At 36.6% G+C, this 18,885-nt stretch overlaps 2 protein-coding genes across 3 annotated transcripts; both read left to right on the forward strand.

The window, feature by feature from the left end:
* On the forward strand, positions 1-9,017 carry ube2d2 (ubiquitin-conjugating enzyme E2D 2 (UBC4/5 homolog, yeast)). The gene is made up of 7 exons (XM_039648923.2): positions 1-378; positions 1,616-1,679; positions 3,016-3,047; positions 3,430-3,507; positions 3,870-3,975; positions 4,811-4,904; positions 7,880-9,017. The coding sequence occupies exons 1-7, from the start codon at positions 355-357 to the stop codon at positions 7,923-7,925; spliced, it is 444 nt and encodes a 147-aa protein (XP_039504857.1). The 5' UTR covers positions 1-354; the 3' UTR covers positions 7,926-9,017.
* Positions 9,018-9,591: 574 nt separating this feature from the next.
* LOC120461174 (CDGSH iron-sulfur domain-containing protein 1) lies at positions 9,592-14,327 on the forward strand. 2 transcript variants are annotated; one of them, XM_039649329.2, is made up of 3 exons: positions 9,592-9,844; positions 11,485-11,687; positions 13,824-14,327. In XM_039649329.2, exons 1-3 carry the CDS (start codon positions 9,772-9,774, stop codon positions 13,911-13,913), a joined length of 366 nt encoding a protein of 121 aa, XP_039505263.1. In that variant the 5' UTR covers positions 9,592-9,771; the 3' UTR covers positions 13,914-14,327. The 2 variants fall into 2 exon arrangements, with proteins under 2 accessions (XP_039505263.1, XP_039505264.1); XM_039649330.2 differs by having other exon boundaries at positions 9,672-9,844; positions 11,515-11,687.
* Positions 14,328-18,885: the final 4,558 nt, after the last annotated feature.

The following is an 18,885-nucleotide window of genomic DNA, read 5'->3' on the forward strand; positions in this document are numbered from 1 at the left end:
TGATTCACCACAGAATTATCTAGCAACTGGCGTCGGCGCGCAATCTATCCCCGGCGACTGCGTCCATTGGCGGAAGGATCTGATTAGAGCAGCGCAGTGTGCGTGATGCGGTAGCTACTCGCTGCCGCTGCTGCAGGAGGAAGGACCGAACCGCTACCAGCACCACCTTTCAGTTTCGCCTTCAAATTACACCAACCGGCTCCGTCACACACACAGAACACCGACTGAATTATCACCCAAGGCGTCCTTTATTGCGATACCCGAGGGGTTGGCCGCGTCGAAATTATAGAAGCGCCGTTTTAATCGAGAATAAGTCTGGTTTTGTGTGTTTTTGACAGCAGTAACAGCACAACAATGGCTCTGAAAAGAATCCACAAGGTAAGAGAAGGAAGTCACGGGCGCCATTGCCCTATTCCGCATCATCCTTCATATCTTACCCTGGAAAGGCGATTTAAGGGATGTTACTGAGAAGTTAAAAGTGTTAAGTTTGCCGCTGGTGGGATGACAAGTGTAGTAAAGCACCCCGGTTCGACGGTTCGGCCCGGGCTAACGGTTAGCATGTTAGCTGGCGACACTCCGTCGAACTATGTGAGACTGATATAAAACGATTCTACTGTTCCACTTTTGTTTGTTTCTTATCGCTTTTTATCTCAAACATAAATAAACAGTCATTTGAAACGGAAGTCGGTTTGCAATGGCTCACTTGAGGATTAATGTTATCTCATGATAACGTGTTAGCATGCTAACCCTTCGTAGCCAAAAATGCTAAAGGCCCGTTTGGAAATCTTAAACAAAGATCGTTTATATCCTCCGCAACATCTTCAAGTGACTGTGTTTTTACCATAAATATATTAATGTGCAGTATTATTGTGTTGCGTTTGTTTATATCCTGCTGTTTTGGGTTGTTAACTGGCTAACCGCTCAGGGAGAGGCATGATCTGGCCCATCAGTTTGCTTTCGCATTTATGTGTTTTAAGTAAATTTTTGGATTAGGTGGTTTATATAGTTTAATATCTTTTTGTCTTTATCGACATCTAAATATTTGGTGCTTGAGTCTTAACTGTTCGATTTTAAAGCCAAACTCTCACATTATATATCTGGATATTTGAGGTTAGCTCGTGGCGCAAGCAAATTGACGTTATGAACGTGGTCTAAAGCATTCATATTCAAACTTATGACCCCTTGTTGGTTTTTTCCTGACAATTTTTAAGCTTTTAATTGTCTCGGGTTTCTGTAGAACATACTAACCAGAAAACAAACATGTTACATAAGTTGTGGTCCACCTCTCATGTCATTACAGCAGCAATAACTCCCATTACACAGACTGTTATGTGTCTGATTTGATATTGACCTCTTAATTCTCTTCTTAGTCACCCAACCAGTGCGTTGGTTTGGTGTATTTTACTGTCATTTTGTCAAATGCACAGATATTTGGAGTGTTTAGTTTCGGTGTCAGTTTCTCAGTTTCATTTTGGTGCTTCATTGTTAGCAGCGTGTACTGCAGGTGTTTCAGGAAGGTGATCTGGACAGGTGATTCACAGCTTTACCTGCTGGGTTTCAAGTCATGGTAGGTGAGCACTTTTTAACCTCAATTTCTGTTTCTGTTGTGTTGCAGGAGCTGCATGATTTGGGCCGTGACCCACCTGCTCAGTGTTCAGCGGGCCCAGTAGGGGATGACAGTAAGTACCTCGTTTCACCCACCGATGTATTTGACAAACTAGTGTGCTTTTATTCTTCCCAATTCAATTTACATTTTAATATGCTCACTGGTAATTTCTGTTTTGATTATGTAGCAAATTCCACGTTCAATTTTAATCCATGTTCCTGTTTTTTTTTTTTTTCATAAGTGCATGTTATTCTAAAAACAAAACATTTTGTTTTCGCAATTATTCATTTAATGAGTTGTTTGCCAGAATAACCTCTCTTTCATATAGACCACGTATCAATATGACTGAATTGGCTCATGATAAGTTCCTAAGCCAAATTTTAAGTCTAAGGTGCATCAACTTGAGCATGTTTTTTTATTTATTTATTTTTTTTATTGTTAGACATCATAAAAGCCTGTATTTTGAGAACTACTACTGATTCATTAAGCTGTAACAAATAGTCACCGCATTTAGCGGCCGCATCTGAGGCAGTAAGTGAATCAAATTACGTTTTCAGCAACATAACGATTATAAAGTTTATTGTAGCTATGTGGGTGCTCCTTTCTTTTCTGTCATTTGGCCAAAATCTCATGTTTTCGAGTGCATGCTATTTAATACATACTGGCCATGACTCGATGACAAATGCTAGATTAAGATACTCTTCTCTGCTCCTCCAATGCATAAAACATTAGCCTTTAAATATAGTGTTTGAGTAAAGAAAACACCGTACTTATTAAATAACCAGTTCTTTATTTACTTTTGCATTGCAAACCAGTAGAGACGGAACTGCACGCAGTTCTTCATTCACGATAGAGAGGAGTGGAGTTATGAGATTTTAGCGACAGTTTAAAACCAAAAGACAGACACAAAGGCTGACCAATCGTAATGATTTATGAAAAAAGACGAAATATGAAGATACAAGGTTTCTGTCCTACACCGACAATATGGTGACTTATAGGAACTGTATGGCTTCAATTTTCCTGTCTGATCATGTTTTCTGTGTGCCTTGATAGATTTGCTCATCAATGTCTTGTGTGAGGCTCAACCACAAGACAACGGATTGTTTGAACTGATGTATAGCATATATAGCTTCCCTCAAAAGAGTCGCCACTTTATTAAACCATGAATCATACAACCATCTGACCCACTTAGTGCCCCAGAGACTTGACTGAAATATGACAACATAATTGTACCCAAATTTGCTTCATCATATTTTATACTGTATTCCTCAGTGTGCTCTTATTTCTGACCAAACTGATCCTGAGCTGGCAAATCAGAATTGTATCTCAGAGTTTTAGAAAGATTTTAAGAATGTAAGATAAACATGTTATGCAGGCTTCCTCTGACGTTTCTGTTTGTCTTGTTTCAGTGTTTCATTGGCAGGCCACAATAATGGGACCAGTAAGTATTTTTCTTGTGTCCCCTACAGTAGCACACCACATTACAGAAATTATTTGAACTTGAAGCATAATTGTGTTGTCTAAGAAAAATTGAAGTGTGTTTATATATATATATATATATATATATATATATATATATATATAATTTTTTATTATTTTTAAAGATTAATGAAGGTAGACCAGGTTTAGTTTTTATCAAAGATAAATGTAAAACTATTTTAAAAGTTTGTTTTGTCTATATATTTAAAAATGTTAAACTTTGTATAGAAAGGTATTTCACTTTTTTTTCTCTCCATTAATATAGCTGGGGATACTGGTGTGGCATTAAACTATAAATAAATAAACAAACACATTTAATTCTAATTCAACTGTTTTCCCTACAGAATGACAGTCCTTACCAAGGTGGAGTGTTCTTCTTGACCATACACTTTCCCACAGATTATCCCTTCAAACCGCCAAAGGTCAGTAACGTCCACAGCAGTTTGGAACAGGTTCTCGGGTGTTTTGGTTATTCTCAGGTGCTGCTTAATAATTCGTCTCCTGAAATCATCTCATTTTACCAACCTGTTTTTTTTTTTTTTTTAGCATGACATGAGGAAATGTTTTTCCTCCTACCATATATTCAAATAATTCAGCTAATGATGCAGTTACTGAATGCAGAGAATCTTGTTAATGAATTTAAAGAATTTGTTTCAAGGAATCCTGTGCTTGTGTTTGGATTTTTATCTACATTAAGAACTGTTTTTGTGTTGGCGGTAGTAATACTGTTTAGCCTGAAATGGGTGTGTTTTGTGTGCTTATGTTCGTCTACTGCCTTTTTCAGGTTGCATTTACCACAAGAATCTATCACCCAAATATCAACAGCAATGGCAGCATCTGTCTGGATATTCTGAGGTCACAGTGGTCACCGGCACTCACCATCTCCAAAGGTAAATCACTGCCAGGTTTCAGCTATTAGTTTTTTCAGCTATTAGTCTTTTTGACAATTCAATCCAGAAATGTTATTTTCTTGGCATCAACTTCGATGTTCCCATGGTCAAGCCTGTATGGATTTTATTGGGTTGCTTCTATATGCACCCACGTGGTGTTCTGGAGAATTCTGACATATCCTAAATTAATATAGACAAAGTATTCAAAGCTAAATTGTGTTTGATTGCTCAAGCTCTCTCATAGCTTGAAGTGCTGTGAGAACTGCTTTAAATAATGTAGCACTCCAAACCCTATTGGGCATTAAAATTTGTTACAAGTACAATTTTGAAGAATTTTGTGTGTTGTGTACAGAATTTTCTGATGTTTTTAAGCTGAAATTTATCAAGTGATTATCTAGATCTGCCATGAAACAGCCTTTTGAAGCTGGTATGACAAATGTCTGCATACAGTGCATAGGAATTATTTCTATGAATAATCTAATTTTTTAGTTTAAAAGATGCATCTTTAAAATGAGGGAAATAAAAACTAGAGAAAGCAATGTTGGAGAATATTTTCAGTGTTTCTTCCTTTAGCATCTAATTGTAAATGCATGCAGCTGAAGGCAAATATGATGCTTCTCACAGTATGTTTAAGTTTTTGTTTTTTAACTGTATTGATAATTTTCATTTTATGTACATTTAAGCTGTTTGTAACAGATTGTTGGTGCTTAATTTATTCCATAAGCAACGAGTCTCCTGATGTTAGATGTCACCTGTTTATAGAAGGACAACTCTTTTTTTTTAAAGTGCCTTTAGTGTTTTTTTCTTCAACTTTTCCTTCTCTCTTGCACTTCAGTTCTCCTGTCCATCTGCTCCCTGCTGTGTGACCCCAATCCGGACGACCCCTTAGTACCTGAGATCGCCCGCATTTACAAGACTGACAGGGAAAAGTGAGTGTCCTCCTGTGCACTAGTTCAGTACCACACACACTGTGTTTGTTCTAACACTCTTCCCCATAGGCGCTGTCTTGCAATCATTTGCATTATTATCCATGTTATTGCCTACGCAGTTACCTATTTATATTGGTCACCTTACTTCCCTATGGAGGTTACACTGATACTCTGAAGGCTTGTTTTGGGAATAATTTGCTCCTTTTCTGAGCCTTGTAATTGACTGCCACAGCAAAAATTAAATTGTTTTAAGCTTGCTATAATGATAAAAATGAAAGAAAATTTTAAAAAGCTGTGTTCAATAGCTCAAAGCAACAGTGTTTTCTTTTATCCAAACAATATTGCACTGGGTGTAATATTTTGAACAGGAAAATTTGTTTATAATCAAATTGAACAGAAAAGGTAGTTGAATACCAGCAGGTTTGTTTTGAACTACTGTTACTGGCAAATGTAGGTGGAAAAAGCAATTGAGGCTGAATTCTTATGAGAATTCAAAGGATAACTGAAGACTTCCTTTATAATAGCATATCAGTCATTGGTGATGCCCAAAATTTTGTCAAAGGGATCAAATCACGTTTTCATCTATCTTTAGAGAAGTTCATGGTACTTCCCAAAACACATTGTCAATAGCATTCCTTCGACCATATACATTTCTGCACTGATGTTTAAAAGTTGTATCAGCGATTGTAGGTGACGTCACTTCTGTTTGTGTTTGAAGCGAGATCCCAAACAAACCAAGTTGGCTCACCCCTCCCTCCCGGTTTGTGCATCATGAAAAACTCACACACTAGAGCTATCTAAGAATTATATTTTCACACACAGTTCACGTACAAAAAGTCAGCACTAGAAGCTATTCGCCTGTCCAGACGAAACAGTGCAACCTCGGCGTCCGATTTAAAAATGTTCGATTCTTTGAGTTCTCTCCACCGTTCAAAAGCCTTCCCGATTATTATTCGTTTCTTTGACGAAAAACGACGATATTCCCTCGCTCTAATCCTCCTTCTCTTCTTGGGGATTTCCTCTTCCATGTTAAATGTATCTGGTCCGTTGATAGCATAGGGTTGATGGATTAAGGGTGGGGGAAAAAATCGATTCGTAGATGCATCACGATGCGGAAGTGGACGATTCTGAATCGAATGAAAGTCGATTTTCAAAAAAAATAGTTTTTTTTAATTTATATTTATAATAACGTAATATTGATGGAACGCGAAAGACGGAACTGAAGCACGGAAGTACAGTGGCTGGACCGTCTGTGGCGTGCACGATGACTGAACGCCAAATCCGAACACCCTCCTCGTTAAAAGCTGACGTGGGGAAATATTTTGGCTTCTGAAGTTGAGGGGGGAAATGAGCTGGACAAGAGCCACACTAGTTGTAAGCTTTGTAGAATTAAACTAAAATATTTTGGAAATACGACAAATGAGAAGCCATATGACACGTTTCCAGCCAGAGGAGGTAAAACACTCAGCTGAACCGGTCGTTGTTATATGTATATATATATGTATACATATTAGGGCTGGGCGATATGGCCAAAAAAAATTATCACGATAATTTTTTTTATATCAGTCGATATCGATAATTATCACGATATATGTCAAATATTAATTTTTTTCAAGTTTAAAGGCAGATTTTTGCAACAAAGTTGTATAAACCAGAGTGTTAATTGTGTTTTTAAACTACTCTTTAAATTTATGTTCACTAACAAAAACAGTAACATCTGTTTTTTTTTTTTTTCCTTTTTTTTCTTATGTAACAACCACATTTTTATTTGTTAAAGTAATATTCTGACTGTTTGAGTTGCATTCAAATTAACCATTGGTCATTCAGTATCATGCATTTAGATCATAACCACAGATAACCAGGTAAAGCCTATAACTTAGCTCCTCACTATCATGGCATAACTTTGTTTTCTGTATTTTTTGAATGAAAAACAATAGCCTGACAGCTAAATACATTATTAAATACTGTACTTATATTCTATTAGTCATAATACATTGTCAACATTAAAAATATTATACAATTCAATATGTATATCCCACATTTCATGGTGCAGTTAATATTACCAGGCTAACCTTACAGTAAATCCATGGTAGGCTAAATGGATTCAGTATCAATTCAGATTCTGACTGTATCGTTGCACGCAGTGTTTCTCTTTTTTGTCAGCGGTGTTTAATCTGCCTTTAAACTGGTTTAAACTTGACATTTGTGTTCTTCGCTGAACTCAAGTGCTTCTCACTGGATCTCGTGAGCAAAACGATCAGAGGCGCGTCTGCGTGAGCTCGCTCTCCGCTCAATGCACTGCCGTTTGGACTTTGAGCCGAGCGGATAAATGCTCCGTGTGGCGCGCGCGGTTTAAATGAGTTTCGTTCCGCTTTTTTGACGCATAAATATTATCGAACATTTATCGACCTCTTGATATCGTTTTATCGAGAAATTATATCGCGATAATTATCGTTTTATCGCCCAGCCCTAATACATATACATGCATACATGCATGCATATATATGCTGCTAGTTCAGGCACACATTTATTTTCCTGTTGTTTTTTTGCAATGTTAATAAAATATATTGTAAATTAATTCTTTATGGGTCATTACTTTGTACTTTTAAAGCAAAGTATTTAGTCACACACACACAAATAAAAGATTCAGATAATCGATTTAGCATTGAATCGCAGCCCTCTGAATCGTAATCGATAAATAAACCCACCCCTATGATGGATGCTGGCTTATTCTTGAGCTCCGACTTTGTGTGCAGGCGCTGTGCACAAGCGTAAAAACAAACACCTGCCCCTGTCGGTGATCGGTTAGAACACGGTTTATTTTGATTTTGAGTGGTGGTTGTACCCATTTGTTTTTGTATGCAGATCTCAGAGCCTAGGCTGCCTACAAAGACCCGTTTGTATTACCTGTTATGTGTCATGCAAAATTTTGCTGGAATGTGATGCTGATATTTTTTATTTGTCTTCCCTCACAGGTACAACAGAATAGCTCGGGAATGGACACAAAAGTATGCAATGTAGTTTTGGAGTTAGGATCACGATGGGAGAAAATGACACCTCTCCATCTTAAGATTAGGGGAGGTTTTGAACGTTCAAAAGATTAAAAAAAGAAAAAAAAAAAGCTTAAGAAAAAAAACAAACAGATCTTGTTGGTTTCCATTGGAGTGCTTTCTTTAAGCCACGCCTCCCCTCACCAGAGCACCTCCCCCACTCTTAGCCCTCTGGCAGCCATGGTGTACATACTGAAACTTCAGCTGTAGACCCTTTTCCTCCCCAAATTCAAACCTCCACTCCACAGCTCCCGCTTTACCTTCTCCGTTGCTATAGCGACGCACCCGCTGCTTAGGATCAGTCCGTATAAATTTTGCTGTAGAAGATGTTTATGGCTCTAAAAGCATTCCTTGTTGTTTTTAAGAACTGGGAAGGGAGGGCTATATTATCTTTTGTTGAGTTCTCCCTGCAATTTGTGATAGTCTGGACATAGAGGGATTTGTTTTTTACAGTTTACTTTTTCATTTCCATTTCCTGGGCTTCCAACTGTACATTGGATCAGGAAGTTGTTTTTTTGTTTTCTTTACTGCAGAGAAGGGAGGGGTATGTTGGCTGTCTTTTTGTATAAAACCTATCAAAGGAATTCTTTTAAAATCATAGCTGTTAAAGGAAAATGGACCTCCTGTCTTCTCCTCTGGAGTATTCTAATGGACTTGAATACTATGAATATATATATTTTTTCCATTTGCCATTGCAAAGACTCTCTACCCCTTTCCTTAGCCATGACCAACTTCACAAACATTCACCATCACGAAGGGTTTTGGACCAGTTATTTAAAGCAGTCTCTAACATGTGTCTTGTTGTTTTTTCTTTCCCCCAACCCACCCTTGTAACTCATAGTTTTTGTTTGTTTTTTTTTTTCTTTTTTTGTTCCTCTTCCCTTTTTCTGCTCTTGTTGAATTAGATGCTAACATGGTTCAGCCAGACTCGATTGGGTCCCAGGGTGGGAGGACACAAACTCCTCACAGACAAACTTCTGTATATTTAATTTCCTGACGGGCTCGTTGAGCTTTGTGTGTTGATTAAAACTGTGTAATAAAATGATTACTAAAGTCTGAAATACTTTCCGTCTGCATGTTTTTTTTTTCCTCTCACGTTAACATGTCTCAAAAACACTAAACTTTGTCCTTTGTTTGGGTTTGGTAGTCAAATTAATTCTCAACTGCTTGCCCAATCAGTGGTCATTTTGACAGAAAACAAATGTAATCAATTGCATATTATAATGATTGCTTAAAGTTTTCCACCCATAATTATTCAGACACTTTTTATAGGAGCTTTTTCCAGTTTGGTGTGGAGGACAAAGGCACTTGAATGTAAAGTGACTGAGGAGTGGTTTTACAAACAGGGCAGGCCTTAGTTCAATTAGGATAATTAAGTAGCTTTTATAAACGTGCCTTAGAAAAAAATCCATTACTGGTGTGCATCTAATGGCAAAAGAATGACACTGACGATTTTTATATTTTGGTTCGTCATTCTTTTTCAATATAAAATCTTGTTGACTGACAGTTTAAAGATGCTTAAATTCCTTTTTGCAGTCAGGTGAACGCTCAGTCAATGTTTTGTTGTTTATGCAACATTTTATATTACGAAATATTTAAATAACAAGACTACCAAACTACTAGTGGAGCGCTAAGACTAAGAAGGGCCCCATGTTTACAGCAAGTGCGAGTAGGTCACGTCACGCTCTCCAGCCATTGGTCAGGTTTTGAGTGACGCAATCGCGCAGAGTTTCCGCAGTCACGGCGTCCCTCTGGTTCAGCGTCTCTCAGACCTTGTGGTGCCCTTAAACTTGAAGTTATAACACAAGTCTATCGTCATGGCATCTCAAGTGCCTGGGCTTTCAGCTCTGATTAAACCGGGGTTAATACCGGGTTTCAAGGTTTCTAAAGGTAAGAGCGATTTTTGCTTTAATATAAAGCCGACGGCAACCTTGATCGATTGCAGTCTAGCAATGCTAAGGAATCAACACATATATGTCGGCATGCTCAATTTAATGCTGTGAATACGAATATTATATTCATTTGAGATTTTAAATGATTTTAGATTAAGTTATATTAAATTGGGATTCTAAACACGCGTATTGCATGCATGCTCGCGTTATTATATCATAAGTGCAGGCATAATGCATTTTGGATATTTAAATCAATGCAATGATTTATTAGTTATTAACTGCATCTTGATTGTTATGCGGCAAAGAATGAGCTTGACAAACTCGATTGTTTTCATATCTCGGGAAACATGATATAGACCGAATAATAGTTATTTTTGAGTTATTTCTCAAAAATTCTCAAAAACCACCTTTTTGAGAATTTTTTTAACAATCATTTGAAACAAATCGGTCTATACGATTTTTTTTACGTTTTAGCATTCACGTACTTGCAGCGATATGTTTACATTGTTTTAATGACACTTTTTAGAGTATGTTATATCATGTCAGCGATTACGTGATGACGTCACGAAGAATTGCGAAACGAATTGTTCGTAAGAACCGATTCGTGGAAATCCGTTGATTCACATGACCAAGATGAAAGATAAATGTAGTGCCTACTCACATAGTAAGCGATTTCGGACGCAGCTAAACGTCCAACCTCGATTTACACAGTCTATATCAGTGACATATTGACACGGATACATACCTATATAAATAGTCTATGTACATACATAACTCGAGTCGTGACTACATTTTAGTGCTGATTAAGTTTCATGGGTTTAGGCCAGCCATAGGTCACATGACACAAAGATATGTCTAATCCCAGTAAATACCTGTCATCTGTACAGCATGTGTTTTGTTGTGTGCTACAGACATAATATTTATCTGTGTATTTGTTGTTTGGGCACTGAGTTGTTTTTCTTTACTATTATACAATTCATTCTAAAGATATTTTATCTAAAACTGTTTGTTCCAAAGGGCTTTTGTCTTGTATGTACAACTGTTAATTAATAACTACCTGGTGCGTGATGGTGAAATTGTAATTCATATCGATTTTCTTAATTCATGCATTGCAGAAAATATGGAGCTATTAAATTAGGCGAAATGAAATTGTCTCATAGAAAATCATGAATTAAAACCAGAAAGCTTTGAAATGTGACCTCAAACTATTCATAGTTGGACATGCTTTTTTAATTACTGATATTTAATCAGTCCAGAAGAATTTTTTTTTTTTTTTTGTAAAAATTGAATTTGGAAAAAATATAAAACATAGTGATATAAGTCATAGTACCCTACCAATAGATCATAACATCCAAAATTCAGTTTTAAGATTCCTAGACTTGGCTGAGGGTCCACAATCAATCTGATTTCTGCTTGTTCCCACTACAAAAGAAGCCTTAAAGTGCATTTCTATTTATTTATTTTTCATGTAAAAGAAGACATTTTGTCTCCCTCGTCAGACCCAAAGTTTAAACAAAAGTTTACCTAGACAATAGAAATGTGATATGCTTTTAATAATGAAAGTGATGCTGAGTGTGTAGAGCAGGCAACCTCCCAGCCCTCTCAAAAACGAGCACCTCCTCGTGTGTACGTTTGCAGATCAGCTGACCACCATCGTTCCCATTGCAGTGGCTGCGGCTCTGAGCACATACCTCCTGACGCGCTACTTCAGTTCACAGAGCAGTCCCGCGAGCAGGGTCAACTTGACTGTCAAAAAAGACAGCCCGAAAGTAGTGCACAGCTTCGACATGGAGGACATCGGCAACAAGGCCGTCTACTGCCGCTGCTGGAGGTCCAAGAAGGTGAGCGAGACCATGTTAATAGGATGTAAATGCCTGCTGAATGAACCTGCTGGTCTGTTTGGAGATTATCTGTTTGAAGAACTATTTTTAACCATATAAATCCTACTGTATTATATTTGATACATAAAATTCAAAGGCTTCTAAATTAATAACATGAGTAAAGCTTTGCTGAAAACCTCTTGTACACAATCTACTACATGCCTTCTGTCGTCTGATTGGCAGTTTACACTTTTTGAGCAAGTAAAAGACCTTTTAGTATAATTCTAAAAACATCCCCTTTCAGATCGTGTACATGTGTATGAAATATTTACTGATTTTTATCGAATAAACATAATAACTTTTGTCGTAAAGAAGATTTCAATGTGAACACATACTGGTCTGAAGCAACTTAGGTTATCTTAATTATATTATATTTTAACAAGGTTTTTCTATTAAATTAATAACACTGACTGGAGACAACAGGCTTTTGAGTAACGTTTATTTGTTTATCTCTTTTTTACATTTACTCGACAACGATGTTCTAAAAACAGTAATGTTTTTTATAGGGCTGTCAAACGATTAATCGCGGTTAATCGCATCCAAAATAAAAGTTTGTGTTTACATAATATATGTGGGTGCACTGTGTATAATTATTTTATATATATAAATCCAAACACATGCTTGTATATATTTAAGAAATATTTTCATGTACATGCTGTATATAGATTTAGATATAATTTATATTGTATATAAATATAAATATTTTATATAGAAATAATTTTTTTTCTTAAATAATTTACATGCATGTTTTTGTATTTATATATATATATATATATACAAAATAATTATACACAGTGCACCCACATATATTATGTAAACACAAACTTTTATTTTTGATGCGATTAATCGCGATTAATCGTTTGACAGCCCTAGTTTTTCCTTTGCGTTTTTCACTTAATCGATGATCGATAAGTTTTATCGATTAAATGTATTATCGACAATTAATCGATCGTCGATTAATCGTTGGCATCCCTATTGGGCACCAAACAGTTCAAGGTCCAAATGAGAGTTTCAGTGCAGCTAGCGAAACGATTGGTCATTTCAAAAATAAATAAAAAAGTTTAAGTTTTATAAGCACAAATGTTCGCCTTGCTCTGTGATGCGCGTTCGTGACTCTCCTGTTCGAACTCGTTCATTAAAATGAACAAATCCTTTTTCGAGTCTTTCGTTCGTTAAATCAACCAAATGACCGAAAAAAGATTCGTAAAACATTTAAATTACATCTTACTAAGGTCACATTTACATGACATGCCAAAAACAGAAACGTTTTTCCTTTGAGTTTTTTTGCATATATAGATGCCAACTCTTTCGTTCACGTGACGTGGATCAGAGAAAACGACTAAAAATACTGTATTACGCTGTCATGCCAGTAGTTGGCGATGTTTCTTTGCAAAGTGACACGACTGAACATGTAAAATGCATGTATTAAAAAAAATAATAAAATAACTTTCAAAAACATTGAAATCAGTTTTCAGGCCCGCAAACATCACCGTCATGTGAATGAACGGCCAACACGCATAAGTTTTCCATTTTTGTTGAAACGGTGTTGTGTAAACATTGAGAGACAAAGTATTGATATAGCCTACATTTTATGTAAGTAGTCTGTTTAACTGTTATAAAGAACTATAATATACTGATTTACATTATACTTGCCTATAATACATACTAACATATTTTTGCTACTAGTTTTGGCTACTGAGCCATAAAATCCTTCTGTATCAAATATGATACAAAACATAATTCTCATATAAATATAGTTCTTCATGTGTAAGTCGTTTTGGACAAAAGCATCTAATGTAAATGTAGGCCTACATAAAACACTTTTTTTTAGATGTACTGTACACATTTTAGATAAAGGTTCAATAAACTGTTTCAACTGACTATTATTTGAAATGTCAGGCTTTCAAGGGTTAAAGGTGTAATTCACACTGTCCTGAAGCGCCATTTTAATCTAGAAGAGCTTCCTGTGGCTGTACTAATGCAAAGTGCTGGGATAAACACCAAAACCACATGTTGCGTGCAGATACGTTATCATACTCTCGGAAAGATCATCATACGTGGTTGTGATTTGTATGTATTTGTTTGTTCCCTGGACAGTTTCCCTACTGCGACGGCGCACACGCCAAACACAACGAGGAAACTGGTGATAATGTCGGACCCCTGATCATTAAGAAGAAAAACCCCTAGATATTCAGTGTGTGTGTGTGTGTTTCCATCAGTGTTTTCCATCCACTGGAGGTGAGAGGAACTGGACGAAGATTTCACTTCTCAGTGTTAATGCATCTCGTTCACACAAGGACTTCCTGTATCACTGCAGACACGCTGTGGTTTTACACTTGGTCTTCCTCTCCAACTCTAACACGACCCATATTATTTAAATGTGCTTTAATGTACTCTAAAACAACTTTGCACTACAGCGCAGATGAATGTGGCGGGCCAAAACTTCTACGCACAGTTTAATTAACATTTGAGGCATTATGACTTGAGCATGTAGTTTTTACCACATCAGGTGTAAAACTAAACCAAGACTTCATATCAGTATATTTTGCTCTTGCTGTACAAGGAAAGTTTGCATTTTGAATAAACGTGATTTGAAACGGCCGTCCTTGTGTCATTGTTTCATGCTCTGTTCTGCGTATATTCACTAAGCAGGGTTATCATTCTCTACCCACAGTTTTAAAACAGGATGTGGGGGATAATGTGCTCTACTTCCTGTACCGCTGCAAAACACAGGAAATTAGAAGATCCCTGCTGCAGTTCTGCTTACAGCCAGCAGATGGAGCCACTTTATCAATCCACTGCTCCTGGTTTATTTTGAAGATATTGTGATTACTCCTGTGGCTCTGAAGGTTTTAAGATCGAACAAACAATCTTTTTAGCTTCTTTAGACCATAGTTGTGTCCCAAATGACGCACTTACTACACTATGTACTCAACCATGTAGTTTATGAATTTTATAAGGATATTTTGTGATCCAACATCAGGATCTGATAGCCCTTCCACTCTTCTACATAAGTAAAGACAGTTGAGCGCATGGTCTCCAACATTCCACACTATTTTCGGTTAAGTGCATCATGTTATGCAAAGTGCACTTTTTATATTTGGATAGGCCTACTTTTTTTTTATCATTTTTAGCGTGAACACACTATTATACCACAAAACGTCATACAACAGTGCTTAACTAGTAACTACACAAATTGGGATGCATCTCATGTTCTTAAGTGGTATTTGAAAGTTGTCGTTATGAAAGTATGCATATCAATTATTTATTGGTTTTATGCTTTATGTAGCTTTAATGTGCGGTTGAATTAACCAATTTTTTTTTCTCTAACATTTTGCTGATATAAAATTGTGTTGTAGGCAGTTGCTGGTCGTCAAAACAAGCTTTAAGTCTTACGTTTTAGTCACTGGACATGGCTTTGGGGCCGTTTTACAAAAATAATTGAACTAATCCCATCTTGTCTGTCTAGTAACTTTTACCATCCATCAAGGATGTTAGTCTGTGAGATAAAGATAGGTTAGATAAGATTTTGCTGTGTCCAAATGTCGAGGTCTAGCAGCTCTCCTCAACTGGCCAAACAATTTTAGGTAGCCTATCATTGATGCCCTAAGTAATTCATTACATTTATATAGCGCTTTTCTGGACACTCAAAGCGCTTTACATAGAGAGGGGAATCTACAATTGGATCTACAAGTACAATTGGCATGGGACAGGTTAAGTTTAATTTGTTCAAATCAAGTCTCTAAAAAAGAAACTGCAGGTGAAATAGAGACCAATACCAAGACCATTAACAGTCTGCATGTTGGGGGGCCGTGGAGATCTCAGTCATTGAAAAACAGGAAGCTCTGACAACATGGTGCCCAAAACCACAGGTAACTCACAGGAGCAGTGGCGCCTCCAGAAATTTTTCGTAGGGGTGGCCAGATGGGGCCAGTTAAAATCTTGGGGTGGCACACCAAAACTACAGTATACACCATAATTTCAGAATTGTTTTCTACTGTTGTAATAAACCAGCCAGTAGAAAACTATCAGAAAGACTTAAGGAAACTCTTACTGATATACTTTGGTTTATTGTGTAATATTTAATGTTACTAATGATATTAGTAGGGCCCAACTAATATATATTTCATTGTATATAATGATATATATTATATGATATATAAGGGTCCTTGCCCCACAGCAAATTTCCAGATACTTACATAATTGTGATGAATTTAATCATTTTTAAGTTATTAGTTTGCAGTGTAAGATTACAGTTAACACCTTTAAATATTACATAAATGTATTATGAATTTTTAATACACTTAATGAGTGTATACATCAGCAGCAAAAAGTAATTCTTGAAAAAATCTGCACAGTAATTTTATAAAATCTAAATATGTTAATAAAAACAAATTACTATTAGTTCTCTTTTAAAATTCAATCAGGCAATCATGTCACAATTTTATATTTATATATTAATGTCAAGAATTCAGAAGTGCATAGCCTAAACTACAAATAAATTATATACAATTAAATTATGCTTATTTAAAATGTATTGAGCAGGCTAGGTATAACAAAATATATTGGCTTTTAATAATATTTCAGTGCGCAAACCCATGATTGAGCCCGTTCTTGCATGATTACATGAAAAACATCGCGGGTGCAGAATGATGTGCTCAAAGCAACATGGAGTCACAATGTGCAGCAGTACTGCGCTTCATTAGTGCGCATTTAAAAGCTCATGTCACAAATCGAAAAAATGTTGAGCGCACAAATCCAAGTGCGATTTGTTCCTTTGTTTCACAGTTATTGTGCGTTTGATGCCGATTCATAATCCTTGTGATATGTAGCCTAATCTAACAGAACACGGTAGTGAGTAACTTAAAAACAGCAACAACTCCAAGAAAATAAAGTAATTTTATGCGAATATACAGACTTTTATCTACAGATCATGCATTTATAATGTCAATATATCATATTGGAGAGAGTTTTACCGTGCATCCAAGAGGCGCGCGTGCTGTTTGAATATGAATGGAGAATGATGACAGTCGCAGAGGAGGGAAAACGAGTTTATACTTTAATGATGTAAATATACTTCTGTCCCTCACATTAAGCTATGGAATGACTTCAGATGACTTTGTCACCCAAACTGACGTGAAAAAAGCGGGAGGCGCCGAAAAGCGCGCTGTTTGCATCCCTGCCTGTCCAAACGTGGCAAAAACACACCTAAAAGCTGCTGTATACCATTTGGCACTTAAAAAGCACGTCACGACACATAATTCCCCGTCTTCTTTTACTTAAGAATATTTTTGACTTATTTATAAAATGCATAACTGATGCTACAAAAATTAATACTGGCCATTGGGGTGGCCAATGGGGTGGCCAGGAGTCGGCCAGGGGTGGCCATGGCCACCCCTGGCCACCCCCTGGTGGCGCCATTGCACAGGAGTGAGAAATAGAGAGAGCAGAAGAAATACGGAGAGGGTCTCAAGGGGGAACGAGTCGACTGCATTTCTGTGTTGGAGAAGCGGGCTGACGGCATTCCTCAGCGTCTGAGAAAACCGGACGTTTGCTGTATCTCTTTCTCTTTTTTTCTCCTCCTCTCCCTCGGTCTCTGTGCCGTCGTCTTTCAAGTGGGTTTTATCCCCTCCTGTGGAGCGGGTCATGTGTCTGGCTGCCAGAGAGAACCATGTGACGTTAATCCCCCCCCCACTCCCACCACACAATCCCCCCCAGCTCAGAGAGGAGGAGGGCTCCGGCTCAGCTCTCAAAGTTATCTGGGAATTATGAGGCCACAAGGAAAAGGCAAGTGTGTATTTGTTTATTTATTCACCCATTTTCATGATCTATCCCGTGGTTTCTTTTGGAGATGATCTGTGTTCTGTCACACAGCAGGGAAACACTGGCTGTATACTACAGGAACGTCCTCCACGGTGAACTCAGCGCATGATGCAACTCAGAATCCAAAGGTCTGATGAATGACCTCGCAAACAAACCTGGAATAGTCAAGCATCCTGGAATATTATTTGTATAGTCCACTTCCACAGTGATTGGTACAGAATGCTGTAGCTGTACAGAAATATTATTAAAATTATTTTATTTAGTTTTTGTTTATATATAGCCTACCACATACACACATGATATATGACATATATATGTTATATTATATTAAATCATATAATTATATTAATCATATTAAAATAAATGTGCACTGTGTATAATTATTTTATAAATATAAATACACACACATGCTTGTATATATTTAAGAAATATTTTCATGTTTATACTGTATATAGACTTATGTATAATTTATATTATATATAAATATTTTATATTTAAATAATGTTTTTTTCCTAAATATACATGCATGTGTGTGTATTTATATATATACAAAATAATTATACACAGTGCACCCACATGTAAACACAAACTTTTATTTTGAATGTGATTAATCGCGATTAATCGTTTGACAGCCCTAATATTTTTCTTATCTTAATATATAATTAGATATCTTTGAAGTGGCTTATGTATGTATTTAGCCTATATACTGTGGTAATCGCATAGTACCATGCTAATATATCAAATGAACGAAGTTTTTGTTTTTAGAAAACTGTGATGTAATGCCATGGTATTCATTGAAACACTATATGGAGTGCTATCTACAAAAAAAAAGTACAGTGGCTGCATCATGGTACAGTTGTGGTATGAGTTGGTAATATGGTACATTAATATATACCACATTACTTCCAAAAGATACAGTGGCATTACAATGGTGCATGTCCAAAAACAACCAAACATAGTTGGTAATAGTAATGTTTTGTAGGTCCCGTAACTAAGTAGTAGTATGGCATTTTAGTGTATAATAGCACCATATATTAAGATACAAATGTTGTGGGAAATTACCATAAAGTACACCCTCAATGCTGGGTTGTTTGAACCCTAATTTGGGCCAAATATGGACAAACCCAAATGTTGGGTTAAAAATGTGATTTAAAAACTTTCTCTTTTTTATTACATTTTTAACCCAACATTTGGGTTTGTCCATAGTTGACCCAAATTTGGATTGAAACAACCCAAGTGTACCCATGTAAATAATATGACATGTTTATGGATTTTACCACAACCCCAAAAAATCCATATAACATGCTCCTTTTTAGTGGGCTACATTTTTGTAAGT

The sequence above is a fragment of the Pimephales promelas genome, chromosome 9 (assembly GCF_988280905.1).
Source record: "Pimephales promelas chromosome 9, fPimPro1.hap1.1, whole genome shotgun sequence".
NCBI lineage: Eukaryota > Metazoa > Chordata > Actinopteri > Cypriniformes > Leuciscidae > Pimephales > Pimephales promelas.